The 27,704-nt window shown below is 43.3% G+C and overlaps 1 protein-coding gene across 7 annotated transcripts in view; it reads right to left on the reverse strand.

Moving 5' to 3' along the window:
• Positions 1 to 8,039: 8,039 nt before the first annotated feature.
• The window catches only part of MKRN1 (makorin ring finger protein 1), a 552,914-nt gene continuing 533,249 nt past the window's right edge, over positions 8,040 to 27,704 (reverse strand). For 4 of the 7 annotated variants that reach the window (XM_033959768.1, XM_033959766.1, XM_033959767.1 and 1 more), the window contains one exon: positions 8,041 to 9,235. In XM_033959768.1, the coding sequence (XP_033815659.1) occupies positions 9,023 to 9,235 (213 nt within the window). In that variant the 3' untranslated portion in view covers positions 8,041 to 9,022. Of the gene's footprint in view, positions 9,236 to 14,765; positions 14,858 to 27,704 lie in introns of all 7 variants that reach the window. The other 3 variants (XM_033959765.1, XM_033959770.1, XM_033959764.1) reach the window with 3 other exon arrangements.

The following is a 27,704-nucleotide window of genomic DNA, read 5'->3' on the forward strand; positions in this document are numbered from 1 at the left end:
TCTACAGAGAACCTTAAAACACACTAAACATAAAAGGTGCTAAATCAGAGATTATTCCTCCACTCTTTCTGAAACAATTTTTTTCACTCTTTGGTTCAGATATTTTAAATCTGATATGTTCTAGCTTAACTACAGGAACATTTCCAAAAGCATGGAAAGAAGCAATCATTTACCCAATAATTAAAGACTACAAAATTAGTGCACATGAAGTTTCAAATTACCGACCCATTTCAAATATCCCTTTCTTGGCTAAGCTTACAGAAAAAAATAGTTTTCCATCAATATCATTCCACAGAACTTTCGCTCATTGGGTTGACTACAAAAATTCTTTATCATCTCGATCACTATCAGTCCGTTTTACTCATTTCCTTAGATTTATCATCTGCATTTGATACAATTGATCATAAGCAACTACTGGCCCGTCTGAAGGATATTGGAATTACTGACCAGGTCTTGGTTTGGTTCTCATCTTTTCTGACAGATCGTTCCTCTAAGGTAGTGTTTTATAAAACTTCATCAGACCCAATTTCAACAGATTATGATATTCCACAGGGTTCGATTTTATCTCCCTTACTTTTTAATATTTTTCTTGCACCCCTTTTAATGTTGGGACAATCCATTGGCTTTACAATGTTTGCCTATGCAGATGATGTGCAATTAATTCATCCAATAGATTTAAGCGACTTAACTGAAATAAATCTTATAAACAAAAAATTGGAAAAAAAATCAACGCCTGGTTAGACCTACATATGCTCTCTTTGAACATTGAAAAGTCTAAATTAATGATTTTTCCCAACGAAGGACTCTCCCTTTTATCTCCCATTACATTTAAAACTCAATCTCTTCAAGTTGTGGCATCATATTTGACAGTAAACTCAATTATCATCTCCATATTAGCACAGTTGTTCAGCACTGTTTTTACCGGCTACGAATGATTAGATCTATATCCAAAGTGTTAGAGCCTACTTCTCTGAATATCTTGATCCATTCCTTTGTGATTTCCTGTATTGATTACTGTAATGCGCTCTATAAGGGCATAACTAAAAAAGAAATAAGACTCCAAATTATACAGAACACTGCAGTGAAGATCATATTTAATGCAAAGAAAGTTGATCATATTACTCCCCTCCTTTATAAAGCAAATTGGCTGCCGGTGGAACATAGAATTACATACAAAATTATTTTACTGACTTTTAAAACTAGACAAAATAGTCAACCAGAATTTATCAATAACCTTCTTATTCCCTATAGTTCTTCTAAATCTTTAAGATCTTCGTCTAAAAACTTTCTATCTGTTCCATCTCTGAAGTTTATCAATACAATGAGTTCTACCATTTTTTCTGTCAGCACGCCATCTCTTTGGAATAATACTCCGATCCACTTACAGGAAGAATAAAATCTTAACCATTTTAAAATGAAACTAAAAACATTTCTATTTCTTGATGCTTTCAAGACCTAAATGCCCTTTTTAGGGCTACGTAGTTTTAATCTACTTTTAGATACACTCTCTTTTGTCTTTTCCCTATATGTTCTTTTTCTTACTTGATAAATTGTAGTTCTATCCTTTTTCCCATTTTGTTCCTGTTTGTTTTTATTAATGTTTCTAAATGTTTTGAATTATGACTATTGTTTTAAAGGATGTATAGTTACTCCATATATGTTTATAATATAATGTTCACCACCTAGAAGGCCGATTGGGCGGTTTATAAATTTTTGAATAAACTTGAAACTTGATCCTGGGACTTGCTAACCTCCCAGTCCATGACAGACTGAACCTCCTGGTTCAAGTCTGCATCCTCGTCTGGTCAGGGCGCCTGTCGAGGAGGGAACCCCTGAGCTGCCGCCACCGGTGCACTGCTAACAACCGCTGAGGACCCTTGGCAGTTTAAATAAGCATTCCACATAAGGTTCACAAAATCCTTGTACTGGAGGTATCTCTGACCCTTGCAAGGATCCCTTGCTTGTCCTCCTGGGCTCTGCAACCCATATGCAACTGCATTTGCCCAATACAGAGTCAGAGGGTCCTGGGAGGGGGTCTGCTTCCCCTGGGGATGTGCCTCCTGCAGATCCCCAGTCCTGGAGGATGCTAGGCTGAGTCCGAGGTTCCTGCCCCTCACCAATGCATTCCATTACATGCGGGACATAGATGCTCCTTGGCCATCCATCCAATGCAAACCTGGCATGATATAGGGGTAAAAAGGTCTGAGGAGTCCATCATAGTTGATTTTGAGAAAAATTGAGGGGTTTTGAGACAAAGATAACCGCCTTGAGAAAAATCTTACCATAAAAGGCCCATGGGAATCTCCCTGAAGAAATCACAGGGAAATGGGTTTTGGAGGTGGGGGACCTGGGCTCTGGAGTCAGAAACCTTCAATTCAACTTTAAACCTCCCCCCCCTTCCCCCACAATTTTCCCCATAGGCTTCAATAGGTTTACTCATTGTGCCATGTGCCTACTTGCTTCAGCATAGGATTTCAGCTGGAATCAAAGGGAGAAGAAATCTGCCTCACTGAAACTGGGCGAACCCGGTTTACTGGCTACTAGTCAGCCCAAAGTCAGACTGAAAAACAACCCTCAGAAAACTGTACCATACCGTGCAGCTGTCCACTGTTAGTCTCGGCCGAACTCAGAAGGAGCCCACACAAGCTGCACTAAAGCTCCTGATTAAATTAGGGATGCGAGCAGCAATGCAGGGGATGGCCCTTGAGCTCTAAAAAAATAATTCCAGCAGACTGACTAGCTAGGTGTCCCTGAGTGGTTGATTCTGCTGGCTACAGACTTCCGCCATGCTTGCCTGTGTCTTCCCCCAGGTAGAGATCCCACCGAGTGGGATGTTCGGGCACTAAGCCTCCAAAGAGCACTGAGCAAAATTACCCAAATATAATAAACCGCAAAGCAGATCATAAACATATCTGAGCAACTTGCTTGCAGAAAACAAACTGAGGGGGAAGGAGTAGCTTCTTGGGAAGGAGGTGAAGCTGAAAAGCATGATTGAGTTGTCTGCAAGCCACTTTCTAGTTCAGATATAAGATCCTAGGGTTCATACCACTGGACGCATTGTAATAGAAAGATATATTATTTTTGTGTAGCCCTCACTAGTGCTCTCTCATTTTATTTCTTGGAGGTATCCTCTGAATTTAATCAAGATGCACTTGATTTACAATGTTTTGTAAATTGCAATTTGTAGCCAGCATTGGAGCCCTAAGCCGGGACTCAGCAGTGCCTCTAGTGGCTACCAACAAAAAGTACACCGGCGTGTGACTCAGCCTGGAGTCACCCTGCAGGATTTTTAAGGACTCAAACAAAACACCAACACAGTTGTTTGAATGGCAATAAAGATAATTTACTTCTCAAAATAAAGTCAGAATGGCTCAAACAATCAAAAATGCTCAAAGTTCATTATGGCAAATAAATGTTCAAAACAAAATGGCCAGAGGAAAACCCTGGCAGCCTTCAGGATTTCTCTCTTAATGAACCAGTCCTGCCTGTGATATATTCTTTCACAGGGCTGCTTATATCCCAAACTTCTTTTCCCCCAAGTCTGTTCCACAGCAGAGCTCAGGTAAATGTAGACCACAGTATTCAAAACAGGTGTCTGTAAAATATACTTTTTTACTCCAAGAACCTTAGTGAAAATACCAAAACATAAAGCCTCCAGCCTAAAATATATCAGGGCTGGGACAAGAGGAGTGCAATGTTTGCCTTTCCACAAGCACAAAAACAGCTTTCAAAAACTCCCTCCCAGATGTAAACAAACTTCTCCCCCACTCACTCTTAGCTCAACAAACAAATGCAGTCCAGTAAGTCCATGGAAAATGACTGGGGTAGGTAAAGAACACTACACTCTTAACCTAGGGATAAAGGGCCAGCTTATACCACTATTACATCAATACAAAACCCTATATGGAAAAAAGTACAAACTCTACAACACTAAAAGGCCTTTCACACACATTCATACAGCACACATGTTAAACCAGCAGGAGAACAAAAGAAAAAAACAGAAAAACAAAGAAAAAAAGAAGTGGAGAAAAAGCCTCAGTTCTGCTTCATTTGGCAAAAAACTCCACTTCTACAAAACACTCCTGCATGCACACAAAAACTGTAAAGCAAAAAAACACTATAATAGCCTGCAGAATAATGTCCAATAGCACCCGGGGTACACAACCCCAAGACGTGAAAATGTGGACGAGGGGTACTGTAGCACTGCGGTCCAAAATCAAGCAAAAGAGGTCAATGAAAAAGAAAAAGAAAACCACTTAGCTGCTGCCGTTCTCCAGGTACTTCTCAGTCCACAATCCAAGGCAAAGCAGCTAGTGAACCCAACGGTATCTTGCTGCGTCAGGGGTATCGGTTTCACTGCTCCATATGCATATTATCGGACACACCAGTGCTCCTCAGGCTCTCCCTCCACTACACAAATCACTCCTGACGCGAGAAAAACTCTGTAGCACACACGCTGAAAAACTAACACCGGCTCCGCCTCTTCTTGCCTTCCACCAATCTGAAACCTTCAGGAACCAAAAAAGGCCGCCCATTCAATCTGGCCATTTAATCCCTCAGGGTGAACAGACTGCAACAGATAGATCCACCTTTGCTCCTTCTGCCACAGGAGGCGTCTCCAATCACCCCGACGGATAGGATAAGCCACATGTTCAATCACAGTGCATCGCAAAGTCCCAAATTCATGGTGGGCCTCCAATGTACCACCAAAGGGCTCCTCAAGACGTCGAGTGTTTAAACAGGATCTATGTTCAATCAGTCTGATCTTCAACTGACGGTATGTGTGTCCAACATAGATTTTTGAACAGGGACACATAATAATATATATCACCCCTTCTGTCAAACATGAGGTAGAACTCCGTAACTTATACACACGACCCGTCTTAGGATGTACAAACACATCCGCCACAATCATTAAAGAACACACTTAGCAATGACCACAACTGTGATGACCAGATGGTGTCATTGAATCTGAATCAGATGAGACAGATCTCAATATGTTTTGTAGAAGTGGAGTTTTTTGCCAAATGAAGCAGAACTGAGGCTTTTTCTCCACTTCTTTTTTTCTTTGTTTTTCTGTTTTTTCTTTTGTTCTCCTGCTGGTTTAACACGTGTGCTATATGAATGTATGTGAAAGGCCTTTTAGTGTTGTAGAGTTTGTACCTTTTTTCATATAGGGTTTTGTATTGATGTAATAGTGGTAGGTAAAAAAACCCAGCCAAGAAAAAGATAGTATAAAAAAACTCACAGTCTTTGCTCAGTCTGAGCTGATCACAGCTCCTCAGCAGTTCCATGGGAATTTTTTCATCTGCTACTGGAAATTCTGGAGGTGTTCCAGCTTCCTCTACCTCCATGGGTGCACAGCCATTACTCCTGCTTGAGCCAGGGAGGTCCTCATGGGAGAGAGCCCTCAGCTTCCTTCCTATCCTGCCTAAGAGTTTGTTCAGGACTGCTGGCCTTTCTAGGGGAGGGACACGCCCTGATCTACCTGAGTCAGCAGGGATCTGTTCTTCTCTTTGGCTCCCCCGGTGGTGACCTAGATAATAGGACCTTGGCTTGCTTTCAGGTCCTGCTTCTCTCTTGCTCCCCTGGTGGACAATAGGTAAATCACAGGGACCAAGGCAGGCACGGAGCCTGACTGGTCACAAATTACAAATTTAAAAAAAGAGGCACACAAATACTTTCTTAAAAATTGTTTTAAACCTGCAATTAGTTTCATAGAATACCCTTTAACTTTGGTTCTATATGAAAGCGTAAATACAGTATTTACAATTAATTTGTGCAATACTTATAATTTTATAAAGCTCTATTATATCTTTCACAAGCTAAAGGGCACCAATCCTTTCTTCAAAAAGTAGCTGTTTCGCTCCTATCATTTTAAACACTTTATTATACCTTTTCTAGCTCTGGTATATATTTTTTGAGATGGGACCAATCAGTATTCAAACATCTTTTGTTATGTGCCCCCAGATTTACTGGCTGAAATAACCAGTTTCTAGACTTGGGCCTGGATGCACTAAAACTGGTCATTAAGACTGTGTGTGTCATTGTGGATCAATATTTTTACCTGATTTTAAAATGGCAATTGATGTTCCAAGTTTGCATGCAAATGAGTTTCATAGAGGTTTGCCATAATCCCATCTGATTGGTCGCTGAGAAAGCAAATCTCATACATATGCAGAGCCGGCAGGGGAAGCCTCGAAAAAGCCTCGTCACTCAGCTGTTCGGGGCAGGAAGACTTTTTAAAAAAATGGCACAGATGATGTACACATATTAAACATGCATAATACATGTCCCCATTTTTTAAAAAAAAGTTGTGCTGCTCCCCACCCACGGAAGACGGCCCCGAACTTTACAAAAAAAATATTGAGGGAAGCCCACTCTCTTCTGCCTCGGCCACCCAGACCCACCTTTAAATCAGAGCAGCAGGAGGGATGCACACACCCTCCTGCCACAGGGTGCCCCCCCCATGGAACCCCTGGATGCCACAGCCCTCCCCTATCCCAGGACCACCTTTCCCTACTACTACTACTAATCATTTATATAGGGCTGAAAGGTGTACGCAGTGCTGTACATTTTGACATTTATAGACAGTCCTTGCTTGGAAGAGCTTACATCTAACTTGGATAGACATAATAATAATAAAAATAACAGCAGGAGGGATGCCCACTCCCTCATGCCTCAGCCACCCAGCCCTATTGGCTCCCCGCCCTGCTCCTGTACCTTATAGGAAGAAGACAGCAGAATGTATGCCCTCCTGCCCGACAGTCCTGCCTCTGCAAAATGGCAGGCCTTCTGCTTTCCAGTGCATCCTGGGATGCACTACTCAAATAACAATGGTATCAAGTCCCAAGAGAAACAGATAAACCAAAAACCAAAAACCAAAAACCAAAAACCAAATGTTTCTGCATCGACAGAGAGGTCTCTTGGCTGAGAGGAGGTGACAGGCAAAGAAGTTTACAACAAAAGGAATGCCAATGGATTTTTTCCTTAGACACATTAAAGCTGGCTGGTTTAAATAGTTCTATTGACTGGCATGAATTTTTCTGATGAAGCTTGTTTGTCAAGAGGCATTCTTTTGACAAATTATTATCTTTGTTACCTTTTTTATTATGTAACAAAATTAGATAGAATATGGTAACAGCAAGGTTAAGTCATTTTGCTGACGTCATTAAATTTGAAAATAAAGCGCAAGCACAGACTCGGCTAGTTGCCGACGCCATTTTTGTTCTGCAAGAAGCAGAAAAAGCTGTTCACAGTGAGTACCGTTAGTAATTGATTATACTTGGTTAGAACTGTATACTTTTAGTGCATAGTAATTCTCGTTTTTAAATTAAATTTTGTTGTTGCAGCCTGAACGTACGGACCCCTGAAGAAGCCGCATTTGGCGAAACGGATCCCGTTGGGCCATGTGTTCACATTTCACAACAAGCGACCTAGTAAAAAGATAAGTGTTGCTGTTTATTACTTTAAGGTTTAATTAAGCATTATTCTCATCGTTAAAATTTTATGCAAGCCCGATGAAAGATAACTTTCCACCTGTATGTTTGCTGTCTCAATGCTATTATTGAGCAGCACAGGTATCTGAGGGTTTCATAAAGAAGAAAAAAAAGCACAACTCAACCAAGTGCACAAGTCCGGTTTTTGGTTCATCCTGGGATGCACCAGGAGGGGTCCTCCCAGTATATGCCAGGATGCACTGGGCAGGAGGCCTAAGGCCCTGCTTGGCTCAAATGCCCCCTGGGAGGTGCCTAAAGTGTCTGATCCAATTAGGACCCCTGCCCAGTGCATCATGGAATACATTTGTTGGAGCCTAAGGCCCTGAGAGGCTAAAATGCCCAAGAACCCTCCCATGGGCAGAGTCTTAGGCCCCTCCCAATGCATCGCAGGATGCACCAGGAAGAATGCATGCCAATTTCAAAAGGCAGGCTTGCCGGGCACGAGGGACTGGGCATCTCTCCTGCTGTCTTCCTATAAGGTAAGGTGCATGGCGGGAGGTTTCGGGGGAGCCAGAGGGGCCAGGTGGCTGAGGCAAGAGGGAATGGGCATCCCTCCTGCTGATTATTTTTTTTTTAAATATGGGGATTAGGGATAGAGGAGGGATTTCCTGGCATGGGGAAAGTCACAGCATAGGTGGGGGTCCCTGGCATGTTAAGGGATTGCTGCATGGGGGCTCGCATAGGTGGGGGGTTGGTTCAGCAGGCCACTCAGCAGCAGGAGGGAGTAGGCTTCCCTTCTGCCAATGATCTTTGTGGGTGGGGGTTCGGGAGCGTGGGGGGGAGTTGGGTGGCTGGGATCTTTGCAGGGGGGAGCGGGCATCCCTCCTGCCTTTTTTCAGGGTGGCAATATGGCAGACCTGGTGGGGGTTTTTAGATTAAACTAATCACTGGTGGGGGTTTTTGGGTTAAACTAATCACTATTTTTTGTGCATAGCGAAGCAATATTAGGGCATCAATCGGTGGGCTGGTTTTAAAATTGATGACCTCATTTTAATACAAATGAGGTTGGTTGCATAGTAGAGTAGGAGGCTGCAAGTGATGCACAGAGAAGCACGCAGTGAGCCACTGAATATACTGGTCGGTTAAACATCAACGTTAAACTGGTTCAACCAGTTTAGTGACAATTGTTATACACTTGGTGACTTTAGTGCATCCGAGCCTAGGTCCCCAAGCATTTATTTTATTACCGTACATGCAAAGCTAGAAAAATTTGACATTTCCTGTCACCAGTGGTAAAAAGAAACTAGATATTCAAACTATCTGATAAGCAAAGTTGTTTTTACAGAATGCGATATTTTTAAAGATTTATTTCATTTATATTTTACAAACAGGGGGCAAACATTCCTCAGAAAGGAAGGAACTTTGGGAGAGGAAAAAAGAGATACAGGGACTGATTCTGACTAAGATTTCTTAGAACAGCCTGAAATTGATAGGCTTGCTTAGGACAGTGGCATTGTCATTCCACCATAAGAAATAGCTACTCTCTGAAGCAGAACAGGCAGTCCAAATTCAATTAGAAGGTGCTATAGATCCGAGTCATAATAATCATCCAGTTCCTCATGAAACAAGTCCCATTCATCTTCTGAGTCTGTGAGATCATCATCAGTGCCTGCTGCCAACAGCATGAGCAGCATTTCGCCTAGCTCGAAGGTCACCATATCATCCTCATCGTTTCCAAAGAAATTATTGCCCTCTCGATCCTCGATCAAGTCCCAAATGTGGTTCCTCCTCTGAGTCTACAAAACAGTAGAGATTAATTTATGTAAAACTTACACAAATAGATAAGATATATTATTTGACACTTTATTTCTCAATCATGCATGACTGAAATAATTATATATATCATTCTCCAGTGTGAGCACATCATAATTCCTGGAATATATTAGTTTTCAAAAGGGTAATATCTCTAAAAGGACTTAATATTGCCCATACCATAATATGAATGATCCTCGTACTCCTTTGCCAGTGTATATTGAATATGATTTCAGTTTCTTAGATTTACTGCTAATGTTCATCTTAACATTAATATATCTTATATCCCTAGTCTGATCATTTATTTCTTACTGTGGTTATGCTCCTCTGTTTTTGCTTCCTTTCCTTTTGCTTATAATAGGAAGGCCAGGACACCAAGGACTTCTTGCTTTATTGTGATCCTTTCCTTATCACTTTAGTTTACTTTCCTTGGTAAAACAAGTCTCAGACTAGAATGTCATCCTTTCTTCTGCTCTAGATAAGATGGCCACATTTTTAAAGCTAAAAGGTCCCAGCCATAATTTCATCATGGCTGGAGGCTGCTTAAAAGACAGCTTTGCTGAGCTGAGAAGCATTGGTTTAGGACCCTGTTATCTTTTAACAAACCTCATTTTTAGAGCAAGCCAAATTCTATCAATCTAAATTGCTGATAGCTAAGAATATTTACTTTTCTGGAGTTCCTTCACATAAATCCTATTCTTTCAAAAACTGTTAAGAATTATTCCATTCCACTTTCTTTCCTGTCGCACCTTATTGCTGAACGGTTTTCTGACAATTCCTCAGAGAAGATAAAAATGCTGAGAGCTATCTTCCTTTCTGATCCTTGTGATTATATGAAAGGAATAAATTCCTCTCTTTAGGTTCAGACACTGCTAATGACTCTAGTGATAGAGGTGTTTTTAGTTCATCTGCCTGCTCTGTGGGTTCATACACTATAAATGATACTGGTCTGAGGGCTACAGCTAAGCTTACTGCTCAAGGTTCAGGCTTTACTTTTTTCAACTCCTCATAATTCCTTCCTTCCTTATTACTTGATGTCTCAAACTATAGCTGTGATGAATTCCTTATCCTCCTTTTCTAGTGCAACAGGTGTGCCATTTTTGAAAGGTTTACATTCCAGTGCCCGCAAGTTGTGCAGAAGGAATCCACACTGGCTTTTGAATCCCTCCTACTTCACCAGAGAATTCTGCTTAACCTTTCAGTTTTTTCCCTTTTGCACGTGAGCCCGAAGGAGTCTTTCTGATCTGCTCTGCTTATTTCTTTATTTTGTCAGTGTTTTATGGCCTCTTTACTTTTTTTTTTGCTTCATTTCGGTGCTCCCCTAGTTGAGGGTACAACTCTGCCTGAATGGAGGAGATACAGATGAGATCTGCAGCTGTCAAGGCGATCCCTTGTGGTACCGGTTGGCCAGCCCGCAAAAGCATTTTTGGAGCTCAAGACCATTCCCCTTGTAGCATTGCTCGCCTACTGCATTTCAGGGGCTGTTAGGCATCAGTAAGGGGCTCAATGAGGTCTCGTAGGGTGCTGGCTGCGTTTTGTCCCTCCCCATATTCACATCCACAGGGGTCGGAGGCTCAGTCAGACACCAGTCAGACTGGCAGCTTGAAGATGCAGCACTGGAAAGACATTCAGTTGTGAGGCAATGATTTCTTCTCTCAGATCCAGGCAGGCTGCAGTACATTGTCAGCCCGGGTCACAGTGAGTAAGACTATTACGGCCTATGAGGAAAATTGGGAGGGGGGGGTTAGGGTCTGTAAATTGTAATTTTGATGGTTTCTACTTGTTCCCCGAATATCCAACTCTATCAGAGCTGACTCCATCACAGTCCCTAGAATACATAGGTGTCTTCTTCAACATGGCAGTCGGCCAGGTCTATCTTCCAGAGGCACAAAGACAGAAGATTTGCACTCAGATAACGAGTTTGCTAGCCAAACCAGCTCCATCTGCCTCGCACTATCTCCAAGTGTTAGGTTCCATGGTGGCCACTATAGACTTGGTTCCCTGGACGAAAGCTCACATGCGTCCTTTCCAGAGTGTGTTATCATGCTGGTCTCTTCAATCAGATTCCCTGCAGGTACTACTTCCCTGGACTCTGGAAGCCCGGGCCAGTATGGACTGGTAGCTCTATCCTCAGACATTAATCTGGGTAATTGTGACAACAGATGCCAGCCTATTTGACTGGGGGGGGGGGGGGGGGTACACTGCAACCGCTGTCCAGTTCAGGGATTTGGGTTGTCCACCCAAAGAAAATGGTTGATGAAAAGGCTGAAACTTTGGGCTACTCGACTGGCTTTACGGAAACTCCAGAAAACTCTGGAAGGCCAAGTGGTTTGAATCTTCTCATACAATGCTACTATAGTAGCCTATGTTAATCGCCTGGGTGGGAGCATCAAGAGTGCCCAGCTAGGTCTAGAAGCCTACTTACTGTTCAAGTGGGTAGAGCTTCATCTTCAGGCACTCTCAGTGGCACATGTAATGGGTGTGGACAATGTCTAAGCTGATTTTCTTGGAAGGCAGACCCTGGATCTGGGTGAGTGGATGCAGTCTGTGACAGCCTTCCGAAGCATTAGTCATCAATGGGGTCACCCGATGTTCAATCTTATGGCAACAGCGCAGAACAAGAAGGCGGACAGATTCTTCAGTCACATGTCCAAACCTGGAAGCACGGGTCTAGACACGGCGAGCTGTTATTTGTGTTCCCTCCGTGGCCTATGATAGGAAGGATCCTCCACAGATCGCAAGCTAAAGGTCATTCTCATGGCTCTGGATTGGCCATGCAGACCATGGTATGCAGATCTAGTTCGTCTCCAAACAGGTCTCGATTTCAGACTATGGATTTTGCCGGCCCTCCTGTCTCGGGGACCAGTGGTCATAGATTTATGGCATGGCTTTTGAGCAAGAGGCATTAGCGCACAAGGAATATTCAGAAGTAGTTATTGCTACTCTGCTTAGGTCTAAAAAGCCAATGACGATCTCTGCCTATACTTAGGCTTGGAAATCTTTCCAGCACTGGTGTATCAAGGAAAAAGAGGAGCTTTTCTCAGCTCCAGTCTTGGAGGTGTTAGCCTTCCTTCAGGATGGCCTTGACAAGGGATTCACAATGGTGTCCCTTAGAGTCCAAGTAGTGGGAATCTCTTGCTTTAGGGCTCAAGACCGAAGGACTATGCTAATGTCTCAGTTAGACATAGCCAGTTTCCTAAAATGAGCACTGCGTATCAAGCCCCTAGTGAGACCTCAATCCCCTTCTTGGAATCTTAATGTAATTTTGCAGGGTCTCAGCCAGGCTCTGTTCGAGCTGCTGAAGGAAGCGTCCTTGATGGATCTGATGCTCAAACCATTTTTTCTGGTGGCTATTACCTCAGCGAGAAGGGTCTCGGAGTTACAGGTCCATTCTTGCAGAGAGCTTTTTCTCAAATTTACTGAAGCTAGTCTCTTTGTGTACCATTCCATCTTTTTTTGCCGAAGGTTGCTTTGATGTTCCATGTCAATCAGGAAGTCAGACTGCCAGTGTTCCAGTCCACAGGTTCCATGAAAAAGGACTGGATTCTGAATAAGTTGGATATTAAAGTGCTTCTCCAATATCTTGAGGTTACCAATTTCCGGCTGACCATCTTTCCGTGCTTATAAACCAGTTAGATGCGGTGCGCCTGCTTCCAAGGCCACGATTTCCAGATGGGTCTGTAGGGCCATTTTGTCAGCATATATTGTTTGTGGGAAACAGTCTCATATTTCCATAAAGGTGAATTCAACTAGAAGCGTGGCTTTTTTATGGGCAGAAGCTCAGGCGGTCTCTCCTGAGGAGATATGTAGGGCAGCAACTTGGTCCACTCTACATACATTTTCCAAGTTTTACAGAGTGGATGTAGAGGTAAGGGAAGACTCTGCCTTTCGGCCTCAGTGTTATGATCCAGCAAAGTAGACCCACCCTAGCTGTATGGAACTGCTTTTCTATGTCCCATATGCCCAGAATGACACACCTATTGCACTAGAAAAAGAGATTAGGTTCTTACCTTGCTACTATCTTTTCTATCTAGTAGATAGGTGTGTCATTCTGGATCCCCACACTGTCATTTATTTCCTGCGCTTGCTTACTGTCTCACTCAGAATGTTTGTATCCAAACCTGATAGTTGTACACTAGTCAGACCTTAAGGGTTTGAAGAATAGTCTATTGGTAGGACACTTTGGGATATTACCATGTTTCACCAAAAATAAGACCTACCCCGAAAATAAGACTTAGTATGATTTTTGGGGTAGGGCTTAATATAAGTTGTACCCCCAAAATAATCCTTAGTCCCTGGATTCGCTGGCAGCAGCGCTTACCCCCACCCCCCTGCTCAGCTGAATGCTCACTGACCGTCCCATCTCTCCCTCCTGTCCGAACCCCGCTGACCCTCCGACCTCGAGACCTACATACCTTCAGCAAAAGATCAGTGTCGGCAGCACTCTAAACAGGCTGCTTCATGGCCTTCTGCTGGGGCATTCCCTCTGCCGCATCACTGATGATGTCATCAGCAACGTAGCATATGGAAGACCCTGGTGGGAGAAGGCAACAAAACAGCCTGTTTGAGTGCTGCCGACGTTGCTCTTTGGAGGGAGGTATGTAGGTCTCGCAGTCAGAGGGTCGGTGGGGTTCAGACGGGAGGGAGAGATGGAAAGATGGGATGGTCAGCAGGGTTTCGGCTGAGTGATGGGGAGGTTAGGAAGCCTACAGTGCTATGTGAGATCATTCAGACCAGAGAGCAACTTGGGACAATGCTGTATATCAGGGGAACGTTTTGCATTTTCATTAGTTCAGTGAAGCCATTATCTCTTTAAAGATCCAATCATCTCTTTAAAGGAACAATTAAGTCAAGGGTTTTGCTGCAGCTGTATGGAAGGGAGAGATAGAAGCTGAGCAAAGGTTCTGCTGCACGAGGGATGGGATGGAGGAAGGAATAGAAAGACTGCAGAGGGAAGGCACCAGGGGATAGGTGAGGGGGAGGAAAAATGCTGCACATATGGGGAGAGAAAGTCAAGAGGAAGAATTGGGGTGGCGGAGAGGAAAGGAGAGATGATCATTGTACATGAAAAATAAGACCTTCCCCGAAAATAAGACCTAATGCGTTTTTTGGGCCCCAAATTAATATAAGACACTGTCTTATTTTCGGGGAAACACAGTATTTGAGCTCCATTAATGTTTCTGTTTGGCATGATTGTTTTGCTGCTTTGATTGTTCAATGTTTAACATGTTTGTTATAATTTCAGAGCAGAACAGAGTTGTTCTTCGGAGTGTTTCCCCATACCCCTCCTTCACATGTTTCTAGAAGGTGCTATCACCTGTTCTGGTACAAAATTGAAGGGGGCAGCAGAGCTCTCTGGTGAAGTAGGAGGGATTCAAATGCTGGAGTGGATTCCTTCTACACAGCTCACTGGCATTGGGATATAACCCATTTGTCCAGAATGACACACCAATTTACTAGAAAAGATATTAGCAAGGTAAGAACCTAATCTCTTTTTGCTGATCCAATACATACCTCTCTCTGTTTACACATATTCTTGATCCTCTTCTCCCATTTCTCCTCTGTGTGTTGTTACAGAGTCTTACTAGGGGTTTCATCCCTCCTTCCTGGAAACAAGCAATTGTCTACACTTACTTCAAAGATTCTTAAGTCGAAATCTCCTCTCCCATTAGCTAGCGCCTTCTCTTTAATCATTTTATATCCAGGGTTACAGAAAAGCTCATAGCTTCATAATTAATTGACTTTCTTGAGAAAACCAATGCCCATGCCAAACAAATTTTAGTTACCATCACTCTACAGAATGTATCTTGCTTGGGCTTTTAGATTATGTTTAATTATACCTTGACACGGGCAGAGAAGTTCTTTTGGTTTCTGCAGCCTTTAATTTGGTTGAATATACTATTCTGCTCCAGTGATTTTCCAATCAGCTAGCGATTCAATCGCTGTTGGCTGATTCTCTGGCCGATTTTGAAACAGCGATTGATTCACTATCTTTTTTGCATTCAAATGATTTGCATGGAGGTGAAAATCATTTACATTCAAACTCCTCGACTCAATAAATCAGTGAGCGATTGAGTCGGTGCAGAGCCCTGACAATAGTGCTGTCAGGGCTTCTATTGCCTGCCAAACTTATGGGGCAGATATTTTGTTCGTGTAATACACACAAAATATCTGTGCCATGGAAAAAATGAATTAAAAAACCGGCAAACCTGTCGTTAACACAGTTACAAAACATACAAAAAAAGGATCTTTCTAAACAAAATCCAACCCACATATCAATTAATTATAGCAATAAAGGGTTAAAGGATATTTAACAACCACTCTATCTTACAATATTTGGCTTAATAAAACCATCAAATTTTCATTTCTAGCTCCCTTTGCTGAATTATCTTTCTTTTTTCTTAAAAAACCCCCATGTATTAATTGGCACCCAAGTGATTAATGAACTAGGAGGATGATATATCATATAATATGAACAGTTATCAGTGCATAGGACCTCACATAACATATGTTATCCCAAGTCCATATTCTGTCCAGTTTACAGCAAATAATCATTTATACCATTACCTCCATCCCATCCCTTATACATTTATGACATCCTATAAAAATGTGTGTATATGTTATATATGTTAATATTTAATTGAATTAATTTAAATTCACATTTCAAAGATAGTGATGAACAAATTCTTTCACTCTGTTCATTCTTTCATCACTATCTTTGGAATATGAATTTAAATTAAATCAATTAAATATTAACATATATAACATACACACACATTTTTATAGGATGTCATAAATATATAAGGGATGGAATGGAGGTAATGGTATTCCTTATTTATGCTCATCCTTAGATCCTGTTGATCCTTGGACATTATTACATCCAACAGAAAGAGACTATACTATTCTTTCTTGTTGTGGATATCCAAAAGTTTGGAAGGAAAGAGGAGGTTCTGCTGTTGGGAGATTTCAACCTGCCGGATGCGGACTGGAATGTTCCGTCTGCGGAATCGGAAAGAAGTAGGGAGATAGTGGATGCCTTTCAAGAGGCTCTGCTCAGACAAATGGTGACGGAACCCACAAGGGAAAAAGCGATATTGGATCTGGTCCTCACAAATGAAAAGTGTATCTCTAATGTTCAAGTAGGTGCTCACCTGAGAAGTAGCGATCATCAAACGGTTTGGTTTGATATAATGGCTAAAGTTGAGATCGGCCACACGATACTTAAAGTCCTAGATTTCAAACGTACGGACTTTAATGCAATGGGAAAGTACCTGAAGAAAGAGCTGTTAGGATGGGAGGACATAAGAGAAGTGGAAAGACAGTGGTCTAAGCGGAAAGGAGCGATAAAAATGGCTATGGACCTTTATGTGAAGAAAATCAATAAAAACAAGAGAAAAAAGGAAGCCGATATGGTTCTCCAACCTAGTGGCTGAGAAAATAAAGGCGAAAGAATTGGCGTTCATGAAATATAAAAACCCCCAATAAGAGGAGAGCAGAAAGGACTACTGGATGAAACTGAAAGAAGCCAAGAGAGAGATACGTTTGGCGAAGGCACAGGCGGAAGAACAAATGGCTAAAAATGTAAAAAAGGGAGATAAAAATTTTTTCTGATATATTAGTGAAAGGAGGAAGATAAAAAATGGAATTGCTAGGCTAAAAGATGCTGGGAACCAATATGTGGAGAGTGATGAGGAGAAAGCAAATGTGCTAAACAAATACTTCTGTTCTGTGTTCACAGAAGAAAATCCTGGAGAAGGAACGAGATTGTCTGGCAAAGTTACACGAGAAAATGTAGTAGATTCTGCGCCGTTCACGGAGGAGGGTGTTTATGAGCAACTTGAAAAACTGAAGGTGAACAAAGCGATGGGACCAGATGGGATCCATCCCAAGATAGTAAGGGAGCTCAGAGAGGTTCTGGCGAGTCCTATTAAAGACTTGTTCAACAAATCTCTGGAGACGGGAGTGATTCCTGGGGATTGGAGGAGAGCGGATGTGGTCCCTATTCATAAAAGTGGTCACAGGGATGAAGCAGGAAACTACAGGCCGGTGGGCATCACTTCAGTTGTTGGAAAAATAATGGAAATGTTGCTGAAAGAAAGGATAGTGTACTTCCTTGAATCTAATGGGTTACAGCAGGGGTGCCCAACGCGTCGATCGCGATCGACCAGTAGCTCAGGAAGGCAACTCGAGTCGATCGCACTCGTGTTGCCGTCCTGATCTACCGGCCGATCAGCCTTCCTCTCCAGTGTTCTCCCTAGGGCCTTTTAGCTGGGCGGTCCACCCAGCTGTCATCTGCCGCTGCTGAACATTAAAAACCCCCCCAAAAAAACTGGCTTGGAAATTTCAGCCCCTAGCGAACTTATGCTCCGGGCTCTAACGTGTGCGTGCAGGCTTCTCTTCTCTTCCCTCCGAAACCGGAAGTTATGTCCGGGGGAGGGGAGGGGGGGGAGAAGGGAAGCCTGCACGCACATGTTGAGAGCCCTGAAGCAAGCGTTCGCTACGGGCTAATGCGGGAGACAGGTTAGTGAAGCATTTGTTCTTCTTCCTGCCGGGTCCTGCCTACTTTCTGTTTCCGCGAAGGCAGGACCCGGCAGCATTTCCCCCAATAGGTTGATCACGATCTTGGGCTGATCAGCCTTCCTCTTCCCGATGGCAGAATTGACGTCGGGGAGAGGAATGCTGGTTGGCCGAAGCAGGGAGAGCTTGGGGCCTGTTATTGGTAGCGTTTGGGTCCTGGTCCCCGATGGTAATGGCAGTGGCAGTGGCTTGGGGGAGGGCAGGGAGAAAGAAGGAAAGAAGAGAAACAGAAAAAAAAGAAAGGGAGGCAGAGAGAAAGAAAGGGCAGGGAAGAGGAAGGAAAAGTTGGGGGGAAGGAATGAGGTCTGGAGGAGAAGAAGCATACAGGCTAAAAGAAGGGAAGAAAGATTGTATGCACAGTCAGAAGAAGAAAGTGCAACCAGAGACTCATGAAATCACCAGACAAGGTAGGAAAAATGATTTTATTTTAAATTTAGTGATCAAAATGTGTCTGATTTTATATCTGCTGTCTATATTTTACACTAAGGTCCCTTTTTACTAAACCGCAATAGAGGTTTTTAGCGCAGGGAGCCTATGAGTGTCGAGAGCAGCGCTGGGCATTCAGCGCAGCTCCCTGTGCTAAAAACTGCTATCGTGGTTTAGTAAAAAGGGAGGGGGGTATATTTGTCTATTTTTGTATGGTTGTTACTGAGGTGATAGTGCATAGAGTCATCTGCTTTGACCTCTTTGAAAAACCTGGAATAGGAATGATGATTAACATTTTCTATGCATACAGTGTGCTTTGTGGGTTTTTTTTTTATTTTATTGTTGGTAGATCATTTTGACTTGGTCATTTAAAAAGTAGCTCGCAAGCCCAAAAAGTGTGGGCACCCCTGGGTTACAGGATCCGAGGCAACATGGCTTTGAAAAGGTAAATCGTGCCAAACGAACCTGATTGAATTTTTTGATTGGGTGACCAGAGAGCTGGATCGAGGACATATGCTAGATGTAATTTACTTGGATTTCAGCAAAGCCTTTGATACAATTCCTCATAGGAGGCTTTTGAACAAACTTGAAGGGCTGAAGTTAGGACCCAAAGTGGTGAACTGGGTCAGAAACTGGCTGTCGGACAGATGCCAGAGGGTGGTGGTTAATGGAAGTCGCTCGAAGGAAGGAAAGGTGACTAGTGGAGTCCCTCAGGGTTCGGTGCTGGAGCCGATCCTTTTCAATATGTTTGTGAGTGACATTGCTGAAGGGTTAGAAGGAAAAGTGTGCCTTTTTGCAGATGATACCAAGATTTGTAACAGAGTAGACACCGAAGAGGGAGTGGAAAATATGAAAAAGGATCTGCAAAAGTTAGAGGAATGGTCTAATGCCTGGCAACTAAAATTCAATGCAAAGAAATGCAGAGTAATGCATTTGGGGATTAATAATAGGAAAGAACCGTATATGCTGGGAGGAGAGAAGCTGATATGCATTGACGCGGGAGAGGGACCTTGGGGTTACAGTGTCTGAAGATCTAAAGGCGAAAAAACAGTGTGACAAGGCAGTTGCTGCTGCCAGAAGGATGCTGGGCTGTATAAAGAGAGGCGTAGTCAGTAGAAGGAAGAAGGTGTTGATGCCCCTGTACAGGTCATTGGTAAGGCCCCACTTGGAGTATTGTGTTCAGTTTTGGAGACCGTATCTGGCGAAAGACGTAAGAAGACTTGAGGCGGTCCAGAGGAGGGCGACGAAAATGATAGGAGGCTTGCGCCAGAAGACGAATGAGGAGAGACTGGAAACCCTGAATATGTATACCCTAGAGGAAAGGAGAGACAGGGGAGATATGATTCAGACATTCAAATACTTGAAGGGTATTAACGTAGAACAAAATCTTTTCCAGAGAAAGGAAATGGTAAAACCAGAGGACATAATTTGAGGTTGAGGGGTGGTAGATTCAGGGGCAATGTTAGGAAATTCTACTTTACGGAGAGGGTAGTGGATGCCTGGAATGCGCTCCCGAGAGAGGTGGTGGAAAGTAAAACTGTGACTGAGTTCAAAGAAGCGTCGGATGAACACAGAAGATTTAGAATCAGAAAATAATATTAAATATTGAATTAGGCCAGTACTGGGCAGACTTGCACGGTCTGTGTCTGTGTATGGCCGTTTGGTGGAGGATGGGCTGGAGTGGGTCTTGACAGAGATTTCGGCAGTTGGAACCCAGGCACAGTGCCGGATGAGGCTTTGGATTCTTGCCCAGAAATAGCTAAGAAGAAAAAAAATTAAAAAGAAAAAAGTTTGAGTTGAGTCAAGTTGGGCAGACTGGATGGACCATTCGGGTCTTTATCTGCCGTCATCTACTATGTTACTATGTTTTGTTCCCATTCAAATTGGTCTCACATAGACTATATTTTATTGTTTTCTCAAATTCTTTTTTCTATCACTGGTCCATAGGCAATTTCAGATCATTCTCTGATATTTATAGATATGGAAATAGGAAATTGCAGTGGAAGGGGTTGGCGTTTTCCTGCTTATTTATATAACGATTCTCATTTTCAACAGTATCGCGTAGAAAGAAGGGCAGATTATGCCCATTTTAATTTGGAACATACTACAGACCTGGTCCTATACTAGGAAGCCTCTAAAGCAGTAATTAGGGGACATGTTATTGCTTATGTAGCTGCAAGGAATTGTAGAATTGCATCGAAAATTATGTCACTTGAACACCAACTCCAAAATGCCAAGAAGACTTATGTTTAGAGAATGACACGGGGAAAAAATTTGTCCCCTTCATCACCCCGTCCCCGCGACCACTGTCCTCATTCCGTCCCTGCAACCAGTGTCCCCGCAGCATCCATACAAGCCTCAGTACTGCTATATTTAGCTTATTCCTTCCTTATAAATCAAAGTTCTGGCTGCTGAACTAGAGAAAGGGATGTTCAGCTGGCAAAAAAGAAAAAAAAAGAAAATATACATTTTTTTTCTACCTTTGTTGTCTGGTTTCTGCTTTCCTCATCAATTCCTTCCATCCACTGTCTGCCTTCTCTATGCGTCTTCCAATTGCTCTATGCCTCTCCCTTCCATCACTCCCTCCATCCCCCAATTAGTCTGGCACCCATCTTCTTCCCTCCGCTCCCCACATAGTCTGGCATCTCTGACTTCTTCCTTTCCAGCGTCTTCTCCTCACTCTCTGTTCTCCATTTCCCTTCAGCGTCTTCTCCCCTCTCCATTTCCCTTCAGCGTCTTCTCCCCATTCTCTTCCCCAGTTTCTTTCAGCATCTATTCCTCTCCACCCCCCTTCAGCGTCTGTTCCTTTCCACCACCACCCTTCCCTCTCGCCACCCCCTTTCAGCGTCTATTTCTTTCTATTACCCTTCAGCACCCCTCACGCGGTCCGAGCATCTCCCTCCCTCTTACATTCGTGGCGTGTTTTAACTTTACAGAGTAATTTGTTCAAGCTGCCGGAGCCTGTCTTATAGTCGCGTGTGTCGCAACTTCCAGCTCCAGCGGCTTGAACAAACTATTCTGTAAAGTTAAAATGCACCACAAAGGGGGAGGGAGGGAGATAGATGCGGCTGGCTGGTAGGTAGGAAGGGGGGGGGCTGTGCACGATCTGTGACCACGCGTTTTCCCTCCCTTAACTGTGGAGACAAGGCCATTCACCGCTCCACGGGGTGGTGGATGACCTTGTCCCCGTACCCGCAGTGAGCACTTTACCCCCCTACTGTTACCAGTGGCTAGCCATGGGTAACAGCCAGCTGACACTTCAGAAAATTGCGAGCCATGGAATTGAGAGTGAAATACTCACATGGATTAAAAACTAGCAAGAGCATAGGAAACAGAGAGTGGGAGTAAATGGACAATATTTGGACTAGAAGAGCATCACCAGTGGGGTGCCACAGGGCTTGGTGCTTGGACCTGTGCTCTTCAACATCTTTATAAATGACTTGGACATTGGTACGATGAGTGAGGTGATTAAATTTGCAGACGATACAAAGTTATTCAGAGTAGTGAGAACACGAGGGGATTGCGAAGAACTGCAACGTGACATAACCAAGCTTGAGAAATGGGCATCGACATGCCAAATGAGGTTCAACGTGGATAAGTGCAAAGTGATGCATGTCAGTAACAAAAATCTCATGCACGAATATAGGATGTCTAGGGTGGTACTTGGAGAGACCTCCCTGGAAAGAGACTTGGGAGTTCTGATCGACAAGTCGATGAAGCCGTCCGCGCAATGTGCGGTGATGGTGAAAAGGGTGAACAGAATGCTAGGAATGATTAAGAAGGGGATCACGAATAGATCAGAGAAGGTTATCATGCCGCTGTACCGGGCCATGGTGCACCCTCACCTGGAGTACTGCGTCCAGCACTGGTCGCCGTACTTGAAGAAGGACACAGTACTACTCGAAAGGGTCCAGAGGAGAGCGACTAAGATGGTTAAGGGGCTGGAGAAGTTGCCGTACAGTGAGAGATTGGAGAAACTGGGCCTCTTCTCCCTTGAAAAGAGGAAACTGAGAGGAGACATGATTGAAATGTTCAAGATACTGAAGGGAATAGAGTTAGTAGATAAAAATAGATTGTTCACCCTCTCCAAGGTAGGAAGAACGAGAGGGCACTCTCTAAAGCTGAAAGGGGATAGTTTCCGTATGAACGTAAGGAAGTTCTTCTTTACCCAGACAGTGGTAGGCACCTGGAACGCTCTTCCGGAGTCTTTTGTGGGGGAGAACACTCTCCAGGGACTCAGGACAGGAGTTGGACAAGTTCCTGCTGGACTGGAATGTATGTAGGTGAGTCTGGACTCATTTAAGAACACTAATCTTTTACCTGAGGGCCGCCACTGCTGGGCAGGATGGACCACTGGTCTGACCCAGCAGCGGCAATTCTTATGTTTTTATGTTCTTATGTCATTCTCTATTTACGTCGTCCCACAATGTCACATAAAGAAGGAATGCTGACAGCTCAAGTGACCTTGAACACTCTACTACATGAACAAACCAAATGTAGTGTCATCTATAGGAAATTTCATTTCTTCCATTTTGGAAATCGTCCTGGGTGATATCTTGCACATCTAACTAAAGCTTGTAATGGACTAAGATTGGTTCATAGCATTCGGCTTCGAGATGGAAATATTACCACAATGAAGCCAACAGCACAATGTGCAGCGGCCTCAAGGAAAGCAAATAGAATGTTGGGTATCATCAAGAAGGGTATTACAACCAGAACGAAGGAAGCTATCCTGCCGCTGTATCGAGCGATGGTGCGCCCGCATCTGGAGTCTTGTGTCCAGTACTGGTCGCCGTACCTGAAAAAGGATATGACGATACTTGAGAGGGTCCAGAGAAGAGCTACACGTATGATAAAGGGTATGGAAAATCTTTCAAACGCAGACAGACTAGAGAAACTGGGGCTCTTCTCCCTGGAGAAACGGAGACTCAGAGGAGACATGATAGAGACATATAAGATCATGAAGGGCATTGAGAATGTGGAGAGGGACAGATTTTTCAGCCTATGGGGAACTACAAGGACAAGAGGGCACTCAGAGAAACTAAAAGGGGACAGGTTTAGAACCAATGCTAGGAAGTACTTCTTCACTCAGAGGGTGGTGGATACCTGGAATGCGCTTCCAGAGGGTGTGATACTTTAAAGGGTTTCAAAGAAAAATTGGATAAATTCTTGAAAGAAAAAGTTATTGACGGATATAGATAGGGAAGATATAGGATAAAGAAGGGTATAGTCAGAAGGATATAGATAAGGAAGGATAAAAGGGATTGAAGGATATAAAGGATCACTTACAGGTCAAGGACCTGATGGGCCGCCGCGGGAGCAGACTGCTGGGCGCGATGGACCTCTGGTATGACCCAGGGGAGGCAAATCTTATGTTCTTATATCTCAAGCTTTTTATGATTATTTCTCCCGTCTTTATACAGCAGATTCAAATTCCCAATCCTCATTGAAACAGATGTATTTGATACATCTGGGCTAAAATGCTCAACTTCTCAAATGTTAGATTCTTTAAATAAGCCCTTATGGCAATAGAAATACAACAAACTATTAAATCTTTATCTACATGCAAGGCACCTGGGCCTGATGGGTTTAATGCAAAATATTATAAAATGCTCCTTTACCATCTTCCGAATCCGATGGTGCATTATTTTATGTTGAATCGATTTTTATTATCAAATAACACAGAACAGACCAATATGTCAGAACCACAGTAACAGAAGAAACATCAGAAACAAAATAGGAGATCCAACAATCCCACCCACACCACCCCCCCTCCCCAAACCCCCTAGTCTGAAACGAGAAAAATCGTAGTGCAGTAGGCCTGGACTCAGATAGCCCACTGCCCAAGACAATGAGTAACACCAACACTGAAAGAAGGAAGAAAGAGAGTAAAGAAAGAGAAGAAAGAAAGAGAAAGAGAAGTATACCTGGCGCCCCTCAAAGATGGAAAACAAGCCCAGGTCTCAGAAAAAGTCACAAGGAATTTAGAATGTCACTTCTAGCCCGTGGTGATAATGAAAAAAGGTAAGAATCCCAGATCCGAAGAAAGAGTCGCCTTCGTCGTAAGCTGTAAGACGCATCTTTACACTCCAGCAGCAGCAGAGCATGCAAACGATTCCTCCAGTCCCAAAAGGATGGTGCATTATTTTAATACATGTGTAGATGATGGTTCCTTCCCATTAGGAGCTACAGATGCTTTAATCACATTAATTACAAAACCGGGGAAGGATCCTCAAAATATTGACTCTTTTTGTCCTATACCTCTACTTAATGTAGATCTAAAAATCTTTGCAAGGGTATTAGCAGATAGATTAACATCTTATTTGCCCCAACTAATTGGGACTGAACAAGCTGGATTTGTTTGGGGTAGACAATCTGTAATACATGTATACAAGGTATTGATGGCATTAGTTACAGGTCAGAAGACTGAAATTCCTAGATTATTGGCTAGCCTTGATGCCCAAAAGGCTTTTGATAAGGTGGAGTAGTTTTCTCTCTTCCATACGTTATCTTATATTGGTTTTTCTGGAAGGTTCTTAGAAAAGTTTACAAGCTATATGAAGGTCCCTAGGCGTTTATATTACTAAATAGGACTTGCTCTTTTCCCTTTAAAATATCGAGAGGAACTCACCAAGGATGCCCTTTATCCCCGTTGTTGTTTCTCCTCTATTTAGAGCCATTGTTATGTACTTTGCAAAGAGATGTTCATTTTAGAGGTATTAGTATTAAAGGTCATGAACTGAAAGTACTGGCTTTTGCTGATGATCTTATGCTGATTTTATCAGACCCAGAAAGATCCTTATCACACTTACTCGATGCTTTGGATGAATATGGTTTTCATTCTGGTTTTAAGTTGAATTATCAAAAATCAATAGCTCTCCCTTTTTATAGTACATTGCCAAAATGATGGACTGGTACTTTTCCTTTAACATAAGCATCAGAGAAAATAATATATTTAGGAATCACAATTCCACAAGATATTACCCGGCTTCATGAAGTAAATGTACAGCCTTTACTAGATAAGACCAAAACATGATTTTTGACATGGAAACTTTTTCCTGTATCACTAATAGGGCGCATTGCCCTTTATAATATGATGATTTTACCTGGATGGTTGTACATTTATCAAATGTTACCATTTTCTTTTACAAGACAAGTTGAGTCTCAATTGGATAAAATGCTTAGAAGGTTTTTTTGGCAAGGAAAACGATCTCGTCTCCTTTTAAGTAAAATGACTATACCAATTGATAAAGGTGGTCTTTGCTTGTTAGAACATAAGAACATAAGAACATAAGCGTTGCCTCTGCCGGGTCAGACCAGGGGTCCATCGTGCCCGGCAGTCCGCTCCCGCGGCGGCCCCCCAGGTCCATGACCTGAAAGTGTTCCCTACCTAACTTAAAATACCCATACCCTGTTCACTCAATGTCCTGTAAGGTAAATCTCTATCTGTACCCTGTTATCCCTTTCGCTTCCAGGAAGTCATCCAGTCCCTTTTTGAACCCCAGAATTGTACTCTGTCCTATCACCTCTCCGGGAAGCGCGTTCCAGGTGTCCACCACCCTCTGAGTGAAGAAGAACTTCCTTGCATTCGTTATGAATCTGTCTCCTCTCAGTTTTTCTGAATGACCTCTCGTTTTAGTTGTCCCTGCTAGTCTAAAGAATCTGTCCCTCTCCACCTTCTCTATGCCTTTCATGATTTTATAAGTTTCTATCATGTCCCCTCTCAGTCTCCGCTTCTCCAGGGTAAAGAGCCCCAGCCTGTCTAACCGTTCGGCATATGAAAGGTTCTCCATACCCTTTATCATCCTCGTTGCCCTCCTCTGGACCCTCTCGAGTATTGCCATGTCCTTCTTGAGGTATGGTGACCAGTATTGGACGCAGTATTCCAAATGTGGGCGCACCATTGCTCGATACAGTGGCAGGATAACTTCTTTTGTTCTGGTAGTGATACCTTTTTTGATAATGCCCAGCATTCTGTTCGCTTTTTTTGAGGCCGCTGCACATTGCGCCGCCTGCTTCATTGTGTTGTCCACCAATACCCCCAGATCTTTTTCTTGGCTTCCTTCCCCGAGTACCCTCCCTCCCATCGTATAGCTGTACATGTAGTTCCCCTTCCCTATGTGCAAGACCTTACATTTCTCCACATTGAAGCTCATCTGCCATTTTTTTGCCCACTCACTCAGTTTGTTCAGGTCGCTCTGCAGTTCTTTGCATTCTTCAACAGTTCCGGCCCTGCTGGAGAGTTTTGTGTCATCCACGAATTTGATAACTTCGCACTTTGTCCCCGTTTCTAGATCATTAATAAATATATTGAACAGCAACGGTCCCAGCACTGACCCCTGCGGAACACCACTTGTGACCCCTATCCAGTCAGAGTAGTGCCCCTTTACTCCTACCCTCTGTTTCCTGTCCGCCAGCCAATTTTTGATCCATCTGTACACGTTTCCTTCCACCCCGTGACTCCACAGCTTCTTCAGTAAGCGTTCATGGGGCACCTTGTCAAAGGCTTTTTGGAAATCCAGATATATAATGTCTACTGGGTCACCTTGGTCCAATTGCTTACTTATCCCCTCAAAGAAATGCAGTAGATTTGTCTGGCATGATCGGCCTTTACAGAAACCATGCTGACTCGATCTCATCAGATTATTTTTTTCTATATGCTCGTTGATACCTTCCCTGATCATTGATTCGACCATCTTCCCCGGAACAGAGGTTAAACTCACCGGTCTGTAGTTTCCTGGGTCGCCTCTCGATCCTTTTTTGAAGATCGGTGTAACATTCGCTATCCTCCAGTCCTCCGGGATTACCCCTGTTCTCAAGGACAGGTTGCAAATATGCTGCAGTAATTCTGCTGTTTCGTCTCTAAGCTCTTTTAGTATTCTCGGGTGGATCCCGTCTGGGCCCGGAGCTTTGTCCGTTCTTAATCTATCTATCTGCCTGAGAACGTCTTCGAGGCTTACCTCCATGCATGATAGTTTCCCCTCCTGATCTCCCCTGAAGATTTTTTCCGGTTCTGGCACACTGGATGTGTCCTCTATTGTAAAGACCGACGAGAAGAACTTGTTTAGCCTACCAGCCACCTCTTTTTCCTCTTTCACCACTCCCTTCCGGTCACCCTCGTCCAGGGGCCCCACCTCCTCCCTCGCTGGCTGTTTCCCTTTCACATATCGGAAAAATGGTTTGAAATTTTTTGCTTCCTTGGCTAGTCTCTCCTCGTACTCTTTCTTGGCTTTCCTGACTACTCGGTGACATTCTTTTTGTTGCTTCCTGTGCTCTCTCCAGTTTCCTTCAGTTTTGTCCTTTTTCCACTTCCGAAATGATTTTTTCTTGTCTCCTATCACTTTCTTTACTTCACTGGTTATCCATGCAGGGTCCTTTGTCTGATTTTTCTTGGAACCTTTCCTAAATCTTGGTATATATAGGTTTTGTGCCTTGTTTACTGTGTCCTTG

This window comes from Geotrypetes seraphini, chromosome 9 (genome assembly GCF_902459505.1).
Source record: "Geotrypetes seraphini chromosome 9, aGeoSer1.1, whole genome shotgun sequence".
NCBI classification, from domain to species: Eukaryota; Metazoa; Chordata; class Amphibia; order Gymnophiona; family Dermophiidae; genus Geotrypetes; species Geotrypetes seraphini.